General features: G+C 33.6%; 1 protein-coding gene across 1 annotated transcript in view; it reads left to right on the forward strand.

Moving 5' to 3' along the window:
• DNAH8 (dynein axonemal heavy chain 8) overlaps window positions 1-13,206 on the forward strand; it is a 116,433-nt gene that overhangs the window by 3,724 nt on the left and 99,503 nt on the right. The window contains 12 exon segments of the mRNA XM_039697688.1: window positions 323-407; window positions 1,281-1,429; window positions 2,748-2,937; window positions 3,300-3,463; window positions 4,441-4,617; window positions 4,995-5,108; window positions 7,178-7,285; window positions 9,198-9,299; window positions 10,580-10,726; window positions 11,641-11,838; window positions 12,371-12,447; window positions 12,895-12,994. Of these exon segments, the coding sequence (XP_039553622.1) occupies window positions 323-407; window positions 1,281-1,429; window positions 2,748-2,937; window positions 3,300-3,463; window positions 4,441-4,617; window positions 4,995-5,108; window positions 7,178-7,285; window positions 9,198-9,299; window positions 10,580-10,726; window positions 11,641-11,838; window positions 12,371-12,447; window positions 12,895-12,994 (1,611 nt within the window).

Genomic DNA, 13,206 nt, shown 5'->3' on the forward strand with positions numbered 1-13,206 from the left:
AAAATCCATGTTCGTAAGAAATATACCACAGCTAGAAGTGTATCCTTTGTATCCTGAACAGGTGATGCATTTCCACACATGCTTGCTAAACTTACGACCTTTTTTATTTTTTATGAGGAAGAAACCACTACCATGGCTGAGTCCTTCAGCTGGACACTTCCTATCTTCTCACAATATTTGGGGATAAACACTGGGGATAAACATTTGGGGATAAGCAGTGTCAACAAAACTTTAAACAGTAGCATGGTCAAATTAGTTTTGCACTTCTTAAAGGCACATAAAAATATTTTGAGTAACACATATTCACTCTTTGATTTAACAGTTCGATGCCTTTGATTCGTTTTTTGCCAAGGGAGGAAGAAAATCACTGAAAATTTTTTATCAAGAAGGAGATCCACGAGGAATAGGTAAATGTTTAGGAATAATAATACAAGCACATGTAACAGTGCATTCTATTGTTCATTTAGTCTGAGGTTTCTCAGAATAAAATCTGCTTTTGCTTGTTCAGAATTTTTTAAGCTTTTGCTCTGAGGACTGAAAATTTGTATTTTAAATGCTTGCTTCAAGTCAAATTGTTTAGGAAAAACAAAATCTCAATTTTAGCCATTCCTGGAAGAAAGACTATAAAGTGTTATTTTGAAGTACTGAATTGGTTGTGACTTTTTCATACGTGAGTTTTGCCCAGAGTTCATTAGAAAGCACTTCCATAAAATCTGTCTCTGAATTTTCATTTATTATAAATATTTGAAATTTTTCACATTTCACGTGTGGTAGAGAATTAGAATGTAATATCTGAAATCACTAATGATTCACTAATTACTGCAAATATTGTTCTGTTACTTATTTATATTGAGCTATCAAATTGCATAGGAATATATCTGCAGAGGACGTGAGGCCATCTCGAAGTCTCTCTTTTCTCACTTAGACCTGACATCTTTTATGGTAGGATAAATGAAAATAAAGTATCTTAGTCACCAGCAAATTGTTTCAGAACTATGGGCCTGAGCAAATTCCCTTTTCAGTGCATTACAATGCACCCAAATATGTTTGTAAGATACATGTTATATGTTTAGTGTAGTTTTGTAATCGTGTAATTAATTACAGTGTAGTTTTGTAATCGTGTAATTAATTACAGTTAGAAATGATAGTGGTTTTTGTTTTCTGATAAAAGAAGAAAATAAATTATTTATATGTTCAATTTTATTTCCTTATATTGATTTTAAGCATTTTATAATACCCTCATTTTAAAATAGAGTCATACCTATGAAATTCCTTTTCAGAGTGTGGTCGGATAATTCCAGATGTTGAACAAGGAAATAAAATTTTTCAATTTTATTTGGAGAAGACACCGGACAAAATCATGGGACTATGCTTCTATTTCATTCGCTATAAGAATGACACATCCATAAATGATAAAACTATACATGAGGTACTCTCTCATTTATTTTAACAAATAAAAACTTTAAAAACAGCTATTTTTTGTTTCATTATTTTTTTCACAGTTGTCACATAACTAAAATTAGTGGTAACTTTTTTGCTCTCCATTTTGGGTAAACAACAAATAGCTGTATCACCTCATCAAATACTTGTGAATTTAGTGTCCTACAGGGTTCTTGTTAAAGAAATAAACATTAATTTCTCATTCTCCTCGATATTTTTCAAATGGTCAAAGCTGTTAAGTATATTTTAATTGTGATCAAAATCCCTAAGCTACAAGGAAACACTGAGAAGACTTTATTGCAAATACCAGGAGACAAAAAGTTTACCTGTACCTTTTAATGTGTTTTGATAAATAAAATACAAAATTAACATTTACCCTGTGTAAATTATGTGACGTGTGATTTTCTGCTTTACAAGACAAATTCTTATATAAGTGTGGGCTTCGTTACTGTTCATAGCTACATGTCTTAGCATTTGGGCAGTGCTTAAGGGACTGTAAATTGATAACAAATAGTTTCACATATGTATCTTGTAATTAGTATTATTTCAAATTCTTCAGACAGAAAATCCATTATTATTTTACATGCTTTGTATTTTATATTAAAATATTCCATTCCTTTTGAGACCCAAGGAGGTGAAGGAGAATAAACACTATCAAAATTATGATACAAGTTCTGTCTTTTTCAAGGGCCTCAGTATTGGTCATAAATATCACTTTTGCATCAAATACCTTCCCAATTAATTCCAAATGCTGAAGGGATAAGGAAAGAAAATTTATATTCTAAGAAGTTTGTTACATGATGTATGTTAATACTTGCTTATTTTAAGGACATTTTAAATACTGGAATATTAGAAATAGTCAGACCTTCTAAAGTTTTGTTTTGGAGAGTAGGAAAAAAAGTAACTTGATTCAAAATAATATATATTTAATCAGATAATTGCTTCTTATATAATTTCAGATAAGGACATTCAGAGAGTTTTTTCCTACTTGCAATTAATGAATTAGTCCCTAATTGTGGGTGAGGGCATTTTTCTACCATTTCAGAATTTCCAAACTTTGTGTGATAGACTGATGTAACAAAAACATAACTAGACAGCTTTTTTAAACTGTATTAAATAATTGTTGACTTCTTTTTTTATTGAAAGTACTATCTTATGGGCACAATGTAGGTATGTTATATAATGATTTTCTCTCCTTAAAGTTTTGTTTGGCATATTGGAGTGCTTTTATAAAAATACATAGAACTTATAATACTGTTTCTAGTGTAAGCTGCTGCTTTGATAACAATAATATTTTTACACTGCAGGAAATTTCCTTTGGTGTTTTGGATGCCACTGATGGACTCCTACCTGGTATTAAAGATGTAATAGAAAAGGTTTTTCTCCCTGCTATCCTTGAAACAAGTAATTGGGGTGATTTAGGTCAGTCCAAAGAGGATACAAAAGACAAGCAGAATTTTGTGGAAACAATTAAGAAATACATTTCATTTTTAGGAGGTAAGCATTGCATTTAGGAAACAAACTAGAGGGATTCTGCTTAAGGATTTCTGTTTAAAGGTAGTGGTAGTGCATAGATAAGGAACTTCTCACATTCTGCAAGGAAAAATAAAATTATCCATTACTTGCATAATATATACATGGGTGGATTATTTTCTTAAGAAAATAGTCACACATTGCTTTTAAGGAGTATCACTGCATTTAAAATCAGATATTTCTGCTTTATGTGAGTGCAGTAAATTGCTATTCTATCAAAGAAACCCTGACTGCAGATGTATATTTTCAAATTTAAATTGCTTTGACTGGTGGAAATTTATTTAAAGTCTTAACTGTACTTGGTATTGTACTTGCCTTTTTCTCAGGTGCTGCAGCATGCATTGAAGGAACAGTTGAGTTGAAAAAAATAGATCACATTAATTTTTCTGAACTCCAGACCTTTGATAAAATAACTGCAGCTGCTGACAATTATGACACAGTTAACCAGCTAGAGGAAGTACTTATGATATGGTATAAACAAATTGAACATGTAAGTTGCTGTTTTAATGCATCAATTCAGCATGAATATGGATGGATATTTATAAATTATGTGTGAGAATTGCCTGAAGTTTGCCAAAGGCTTCAGCTGCATCTTCACCCAAATTAAGAGAAGCGCTCTGCTTCTATGCACAAGGGAAGTGGATAGTCCTTATGCCTAGGAATTTACAGTCTAGGGAGAATAAGAGTTTCTGAACACTTAATTCACAAATAGTAAGAAGATAACAGAGAGTTGCAGGACTAATAACACTGATGAGGACCACGTATGTATATGTATAGAGCATACCTAGTTGTACATTACCTGTTAAGTTTCTGCTGCCACTTGTGGTGGGAAGTACTGCTCTTATCAATGTTTTTGAGCAGGACCAGCAGGGCATATTTTATCCTGTGTAAGTCTTGCATGGTAAGGTCTCAGTTATCCAAGATGCTAGTGTCTGAGACTTCCATGAAAAAGAGAGAATCCTTCATCAAAATATGAATCTGTGTAGGCAGGGACATACTCTCCTTAGAAGGCATACTATAGCTAGTGTGTTTCGCTACAAGAATAAAAATGTCAAAGACATGTAAAAAGAGCTGACTGCACATTTATCAACATACAAATGGATACATTTATGACTGATATCTAATACTTTTATTAAACTTATTCTTGAAGTTCTGGACAAGTGAAATTACATTTGGTGCATTTCAATCCACAGATTCTGATTAAAGGCTTATCTGTATATTCTGATATTCACCCAGGGTATGACAGCAATTGAACATATATATTAATTGCCTTAATTTCAGTTTGAGAATATAATTAAGTGCAATTCAGACTTAGAAAGCTTTTCCAAATGGGAATAATTTTCATGTGTCAGTAACTGCAAGCTTGTTCCTTTCTAAGTGAGTTTCTCAAGAGTGTTTCTTCTCTATAATGACTTGTCTATTTGCTGTAGTAGACATTTGATTTTTTTTTTTTCAATTGGGTTGCAGGTCCTGATTGAGAGCAAACAGCTAAGGAGAGAAGCTAAGGATTCAGGTCCACTGATGGAATTGGAGAACTGGAAATACATGTCTGCTAAACTGAACTTTATTATCGAACAGATCAAAGGACAAAACTGTAAAGCTGTTGTCAATGTTCTGAAAGTTGCACACTCTAAAATACTAAAGGTAATATTTTTTTTCTTTTTTATGTTTTTTTTTTTTTTTACTATAAAGGTTATTGTTTCCTTGTTTGTTTTTATTTAATCTAAGAGAGATTTGCCAAGGAGGATTAGAAGGGGAAAATTTAGATCTGTTGCTGGTGTGCTGAGTCTGTCCAGACAAAGAACAAGACATTTCAGGGATACAGCCAAAAGTGAACATAAAATACATTATATGTGTAATAAATACAATAAATTAACTTTTATTGTCTGCTTTGTCAATGCCTCTTTAAAATTCTTTTACCAAAGTTTACTTCTGGAGAGTGAGTGCAAGTTAAAGAAATAGTTCACTATGTACAAAGTTCACTATGTATGAAGTTGTTCACAGTACTCTTTTCCCACTAGTCGTGGCAAGAATTAGATGGCAAAATCACAGATGCAGCAAATGAATCGAAGGATAATGTGAGATACCTAAGGACACTTGAAAAAGTTTGTCAGCCCCTTTATACCACTGATGTTGTAAGTATGCTTTTCACCATTCTTTATGCATAGTTTAGGTATTTACATAGAAATTCCAGAGCAAAATAAAGTTTGTCTTCCTTATATTTACTTTAAAGTATTTTTTTCTAATTTACATTTCTAGTTTTCCTGATTTTTTTCTAAAAGCTTCTCAAGCTAAATGTTGAAGCATTATTTTATTATATATTTCATAAATATAGTATTTGAAATATGTATTTAGTAAATAAACATAAATACATATGATTGTCTAATAAGTTAGTCCTGCTGCTGGTGTTATTTTTAAAAGCAATTAAACCAGCTACATATTTCATAATACGAAAATCTCCAAATTATGTCTTCCCCTGAAAATGCCATATGTGTCAACGATCACATAACTGTAACCAAAGTACCAACATTTCAGTTATATAGAAAATAATAAAACCTTACAAGGTCCTAAATGGGCAAAACGTTTTTTTAATATAGAGTACATTATTATTTGCTTCTGTTTGCAGAAGTACCTGCCAGTCAGAATTTAGACAATTGGTTATCCAGGTACACCATTCAGTGGCAGTTCAAGATATTTGTTATTTGGTATAATAACTATGAATTATTATAAAGGTGTATTTGCCTAATGATTGTTGCAGAATAGGATGAAAGGAGTAAATACCCTAGAAAAATAGTGCTCATTCTTCATTGGTTTTGAGTCCTTCATGTTTTGGTCCTATATGCCTCCAGCCCTCTGTCAGGAAGTGTTGCATTTCTCTTGAATCTCTGGCAGCTTAGGATCCTACTACAAAGTTGTAACTGAGGGCAAGGAAAAGGACTTTGGTATGACGTAGAGCTCATATTGCATGGAATAGTATAAGAGGCAAGTATGATAAGCAGTGTCACTAAGCTGTTTATCTTCAGCTCTTTAAGGTACCACTAAAGGGTGCCAGGTACCAGGCCATAGTGATGAACTATATCCATGGATGTTATGAAGATAAAATTATTTGTATCACAAAGACAGACATTAGTGGGTGCAAACCCGTTGAAGAGTTCATAATTTTACTAATACAGGATGGTTAATTGGAGTTCTCTGTTTAGACACAGTCCAATATTCAGGGTTTTATTTTTTGTCAAGGATTGAAAAAGAAAACCTGTAGACCCAGAATCTCCTGATTCCATTTCAGGAGTGGTATTGGTGATGAACAATATGGACACAGATGGTTGTTTTGTACTATATAGCATTTATTTCACACTCTTGCTAAATGCAAATGCCTTCTATGTCTATTCACAGTAGGAGTTTGAGTTTGCAACTCAAATTTAATTACAGGAGCTTGGCTTCTCCATTGAGGGGTGACAGTCAAAATTACTTTCCTGATGTTCTGAATTGTAACTTTGACAACTCCCTGATAATGTTAATGAATTATAATGTTTTATCTTTTCTTTTTCTTTTTTTTTTTTCCTGCCAAAATACTTTGGAAGTGTTTAAGCTACTGAGTGTTTGTAATGACACAGTATGATTTTAACAATGTGAACATTGATTTCAGAAAATATGTGAAAGATTTAGATGTTTGATGTGATGCTTGAAAGAATTAGGCATTTGTTAATGAAACTAACATTGTGACAATTAATTAATGAGATTTCTGAAGTGTCTAAATGAAACATTTTATATTAAGATTGTTATCACAATGAAAGTACATTAGCAGCCTTACCTGAAGGAAAACAAAAACATCCACCACAGAAAAGTGCCGTCAGAAAAATACTTCCAATTGCACCAAAAACTGGAACCTTTACATTTTGAATCAATGTTCAGTTTTGTTCATCAAAATAGAATATTAAAATTATTTTATCTTGTAAAGTCTTTAATCTGATTTCTTAGCCAATGATCAAACTTAGCCATTTATTGTTCTTGTAAGTTGATGTTTGAAATCTTATTGAGCATGGTTAGTTGTTTTTAATAAGAAAACTTTTGGTAAGATGCCATGACATTTTAAAGATTGATTCATGTGACTTAGGGAAATACGTAATTTAGAAGTTGACAATAGAATGGAAATATAGTTGCTAAGAATATGAAGTAATTTTTTTTCTTGAAACTCTGCTTTGAGGTATTAATGACACGGGGATTACCATACTTGATAAAGACTGTACAAATGATTCACCGTGTTTCAAAATATTACAATACTTCTGAGAGAATTACATCATTACTTATAAAGGTAAGTAGTTTTTTCTCAGCTTGGATGACCTAATGGCAGATGGCCATCAATCTGACTAGGCTGTTCCTCCAAAAAGTGAGAAAGATAAAACATTCCTGTTTTCCGAAGCAAGTCATACTTGAAAAGTTAATTGAATTTCAGATAATAAACTTTCCCTCCTTAAAGAGAAAATTAAAACTGGTTATGTGTTTATACCAATGTCTTTTGCAGAATCCAGGTATTCACTGCACTGTACAATGATTTTATAGCAAAGAAATCCTTCCTAACTAAACCACACACCTGCAGTAAGCATTCAGGGAAATTCACAGTACACCCTCATTACACAGACACACATTTTTTGTTTCTTTATACCACAGGGTTCAGCATAAAATTTTGTTACATTTTAATTTGAACTAGGATATTTAGAAGTATGTGCTCTTTTGAATCTGTATCTATTAATGGCTATGGCTATTTTCTATATATCACATTATGTAAATACTACCTGTCATATAATGGTTCTTTTTACATTTGTATATTGACTTTTGCTACTGTCTATTATTTAATGTTTTAAGGGAGTGCGTATTTCACTACAGAGGCTAATAACAATCTGGTTATATGAAGCTATGCTTGAAATAGCAAGGAAACATCTATATTTTAATAGGGTTTAAGGTCCCTATTTACTGTTTGTTTCCACTTAATGATCATCAGAAGTGACACTAGACGTCCTATGTCCAACTTTATCAGGAATTTTCTTAAAGTTTGAGGCTGCCTTTGGTATGGCAGTTTCCAGGCTTTTTTCAGCTAGGGGTACTTAAGTTGTGCTTTACAGTACCCTCACGTCAGTGTTGCCTTTTTCCCAGCCTGGAAATGAAACTCAAGATAATTTTAATAAGGAGGTAATATAAAAGAGGATCTTTAATGAAGGCGTCAGAGGCAGTTATGGAAAAATGTCCGCAATAGCCCACCCCTGCAAGGATGAGTACACATTTGTAGGTTTTAGGAAATTAGCATAATTGATAAAAAGCACCAATTAGGAATACAAATGGTGTTGCAATTTTCCTCCAGGTCAAGCCCCTTCTCTGGAGTTCCCCTTTCAGCACTAGCTGTGCTTTGTCCATGAGAATGCATCTCAGAGAGTTCTCAGCTTTGGTTCCCTGGTAGAACCAAGATAGTGCTGGGGCCTTGTACCTCCCAGGGCTTGGAGCTCTGGAATTTGTTTTGTCTTTCTGCCATGAGAAAGGCCATGGAAAAGCACTGGAAAAACTAGCTACTAATACAATACATGACAGAGTTACAAATATATGTGCAAAGAATACAGAGGACATATAAAAGAAAAAAGGCAAAACCCAAACAACACCATCAAGAGAATTGTTTTGAATTGTTCATATTATTTAATAAACACAAAAATTGTCTACCTGTAGTATGTCTTCTGTATTTGCACATACTCCTCTCTCCGCTTCTGTCATTACTAACTTTGGATTTTTGTTGTTGAGAAGTAGAATTTTTTTTCCTTTTTATAGCCACAGGAAATCAAGGTAAACCATACTGCTGGGATACAAAATTCTTTAAGAGCAGTCCTTAAATAAGTGCTGCAAGTGTAAAGACAACAATGTAAGTGAAGAATAGTTGGAATTCAATAAATTCTTTTTGTTCTTGAATTTTCATTGATGACATTCTGTGTTTATGTATTGCTGACATATTACAAATATGTCCTGGGACTTGCATATACTTCTGGGAGTGTTCTCAGAGTTTTTATAGGGTGTTTGTTGTATATATTGCACATATTTTTTAGCCACTATTATTTCCACAAGTGAATTCCAAATCTGATAGTATTGACACATGTATATGAGAATTTTATTAGATTTTGTAAAACAGGAAAGTTTACTGTCAAGCGTAAAATTACTGTTAAACTTTTTTCATTTGTCTGTCCTAGGTTACAAACCAAATGGTCACATCATGTAAAGCATACATTACAGATGCTGGCTTGAATGGAGTCTGGGATCAGGAGACACCAGTAGTCATTGGAAAAATCAATGTTTGTATTTTGGCATTTTATTATTTACATGTCAAACCTATTGATTACCTATTGATATCATAAGGAAGTCCACATCAATATGTATCAAGTGCTTCACACCTCTTCGCTTTTTTATTTAATGATGCTTTGAATGTTTTCCCAACTTGTAGCCCATGGGCATTATTGTAATTACAATAGCTTCATCGTTATCAGTGTGGTCTCTCACGGACCTTGGAATTGGCATCTTTGCTTTATGTGCAACCAAGGAATTAATATTGCACATTTTTCCATCTTGAGGAAGAGGGGCTATGGAGGAGGGTATAGCTCTGATATGGTACCATCTTCCTCTACCCTGGAAAGTCTGGTGTTTGAATAGACCCTGACTTTGTAACAGTGGTTCCTTTCCATACAAGATTTCATTGGCATAACATGAAAAGTCAGTGTTAAGACAGTCTTCCTCTTCTTCATCTGATGGTGACCTATTAAGAACAAATTAAGCGAATGCAATTTGCTATGGCAAAATGTGTGCAGCTATGGGAATACTGGTTGCCAATGTCTACTTCATTTCCACCTTCTCTTTTTCTGGACCTCATTTACTGAGTTCCTATCTTCCCCAAAAGGCATAGAATACAGAGGAAGAATCACTTCCCTAGTCCTGCTGACCACACTATTGTTCATAGAGGCCAGGATGCCGCTGGCCTTCTTGGCCATGTGAGCACACTGCTGGCTCGTGTTCAGTCTGCCATCAACCAGTACCCCCAGGTCCCTTTCTGCCTGGCCACTGTCCCCAGCCTGTAGTGCTGCAGGGGGTTTTTGTGACCAAAGTGCAGGACACAGCATTTGGTCTTGTTAAACACCAAATTGCTGGATTCAGCCCATTTATCCAGCCTGTCCAGGTCCCTCTGCAGAGCCCTCCTACCCTCCAGCAGATCGACACTGACACCCACATCTGCAAATCAGCTGATGGTGGGCTCAGTCCCCTTATCCAGATCATCAGTGAAGATGTTAAACAAGACTGGGCCCAGCGCTGATCCCTGGGGGCACCAGTAGTGACTGGCTGCCAACTGGATGCATCACCATTCACCACCACTCTCTGGTTCACTGTGCTCTTCTGCTGTATGTTCGTTCATATGTTGCAAACACTTTCTTCAGATAATGAAAAAAACCCACTGTGTTTAAGTTGTTGTTGCCTTTTGGCTGAAACCAGATTAACTGATAACTAATGGCTTTGGAATGTCAATAGGTTTGAGTACTCATAAGCATAGCATAATGAATATGGTATTTATTCCTTCACTTTTTAGGAATGCATACATCTCTTGAGAGAATATCAGAAATGCTTCCATGAAGCTAGGCAAGAGACTTCGGAAAATCTAGGAGGAAAGCCATTGGAAGTATCAGAAGTGTACATTTTTGGAAAATCTGAAGCTTTTTGTAGGAGATTGGAAAAAGTGAGTATATTGGGTGCTGTTGTTACTTGTAAAGAAGAAGCGTTTCTCCAAAGAACAGTTTACAAAATGGATGCTTGCCAACATACATTCTCTTAAATCATCTTTTAAAGGAGTCTGTAACTCTCTATTAAAATAATTTAGGCACTTCCACAGATTAAGGCATCCCAATGATTGACTATATTACCTCACAATTGCCTTCTCAATGTGTCAATTTATCTCTTTTAGTATGGAGAGAAATAACCTGATCAATCTAGACTCAGATAATTATTTTAAGAGGCTTAAAATTATGTGAAAAATAAAACACTTTTTTTTTTTTTTTTAAAATCACATTAAAAACTCATGTTTACTGCCAAGCACAATTCTTCAGATGATTCTGCTGCTTGGTGTCATCTTAACATTTAGCTTGCTAATGCAGTGAAGGAATTTTAAACTAACATTCTTCAGTGGAAAAGGTAATAGATACTTCTTGGTACAGAATAAGGTCAGACAAGGGATAAAATGATAATCATCACAAGATAAGAATTCTGTGAGTCTTTGGTGTACTTTTTCATCACTCAATATGCATACTAATCTGTAGGGTTGGGTTTTTTTATTCTTTGATATATCTTTTTGTCGTAAGCATGCCATGTTTTAACTCCTTTTCCATATTATCCTATTGGATCTAGCAGTAAAACATAAAAAACCCTCTTTATCAGTGAGAAAAACACAGATTTTTTTCATTTGTGTTGAGTTGTGGTGATAACTGATGTTGAAAACTGAATTAACCATGTTTCAAGTATTGAAGCTACTTGACTCAGAAACAATGCAGTAGCTAGAGGAGTGGTTGTTGAATATTTTATTTTACTTAGGTTTTAGGTTATAGAGGAAATAACAAAGAATTCATTATGAGCATGAATATAATATCTTTATTTCAGATAATGGAGATGATAGCTGTAGAACAGAATTTTAATGCACTAACTCATTGTGCAATTGAAGGTCTAGATCTTATGGCAGTAAAATTCAAAAATATCTACCACATTTTTCAAAAGAAACCATATGACACCCTTGATCCACATGTAACAGAATTTGATGTGGATTTTGTGAAATTCAAGTCAGAAGTTGAACGTTTAGAGGTAAGTAATATTTTGACTTATTATAACTTACTTGGGAAGGAATCTATGGAACTGCTTGTCAGTGAGACTTTGGATTGTGAATCGGCTACATTGTTCTTTCAAACAGCATGGAGTTTGTGTTTGTCTGGAGGGAGGCTTTTTCCACTCCTTCTCCTTTCAAAGAAAGGTGTGAAATATATCAAACAGTGCTCAAGGATGATTTTCACTCTGTGGCCAAAATGACAAAAATTGTGAGACCTGAGAGAATTTTCTATGTGAAAGTAATTTATCAGCCTGAAGAAATGTGGTCAGATTTTGGGTAGAATAAATTTGCAACTAATTTGTTTATTTCATTGAATTGTATGACTTTTTAGAGATTATTTGACTGAAACTAGCTATTTAATTATTATATTAAGCATGGCCTGATTAAAGCTGCTATTTTGTGCTGTAAGTGTGCTTTAAATAACAATTTCAAATGCTGCTATGTTAAGAAAATATTGTCAAAGTACTATTCTCTGACCTGAAAACCCACACTGAATTATGTATTCTTTAGACACAGCTACAGAATTTTATGCGTACCTGTTTTCGGAAAATTTTGTCTTCACAGAATTCACTTCAGTTACTTCAAAGGTATTGCCACCTAAGTTTTAAAATATTTTAAAGTAACTTGAAATTACTGATTAGCACAATTTAAACAGCCCAGGAAATTTTAAAACAAAGGGCCTAACTGAGAATTTTTCATTACTGATATTCTGAAGCCCATAATCATGTTAAAATGTTTTATCTTTCTTATGGGAATCAATATATTATTTTTCTTAATTTCATTAGAATATTTTTCTACACAAGAAGATACTAAAGGAAAAGCCTAAGACATACTAAGCAATAACTACCAAAATACCCACCAGGGCAGAAATTTTCAACTTGTTTAAACTTCCTCAAAGAAAAAAGTTTTCCAGATTCAAAATAATTTCCTAGATTTTTGCTTATTTCACTTTATGTAATGTTTATATATCCCAAAATAAATTAAAACAGTTATTATTTTAGAAATGTCATTTTGGGTACCAATTTTTAATACAGGTTTCAAAGTCTGAATATGCCATGCCTTCAAGAAGAAACTGCACATACAGTTAGTTGTATTCTTCAACATTATGTAGCAGAACTCGAAGCTACTAAAAAGGTATTTAATTTCTTTCCAGTAAGTTGTAAACATCATGTTAAAACAGGAGCAAACATTTTAATAAAAATTTTTTTTTTCTGCCTCTTTCACTAATTTACTCCTAATTCTCAATTTATCCTACTTCTGTTTTCCTGTTACAAAAAACAGGCCTTAGTGGGTGGGCAGCACAATATGCACAACCGCTCTTGAAGACAAATTTTTCATCACAATTT

This window comes from Passer montanus, unplaced genomic scaffold (assembly GCF_014805655.1).
Source record: "Passer montanus isolate IOZ18808 unplaced genomic scaffold, ASM1480565v1 scaffold12, whole genome shotgun sequence".
In the NCBI taxonomy this organism is placed as follows: Eukaryota; Metazoa; Chordata; class Aves; order Passeriformes; family Passeridae; genus Passer; species Passer montanus.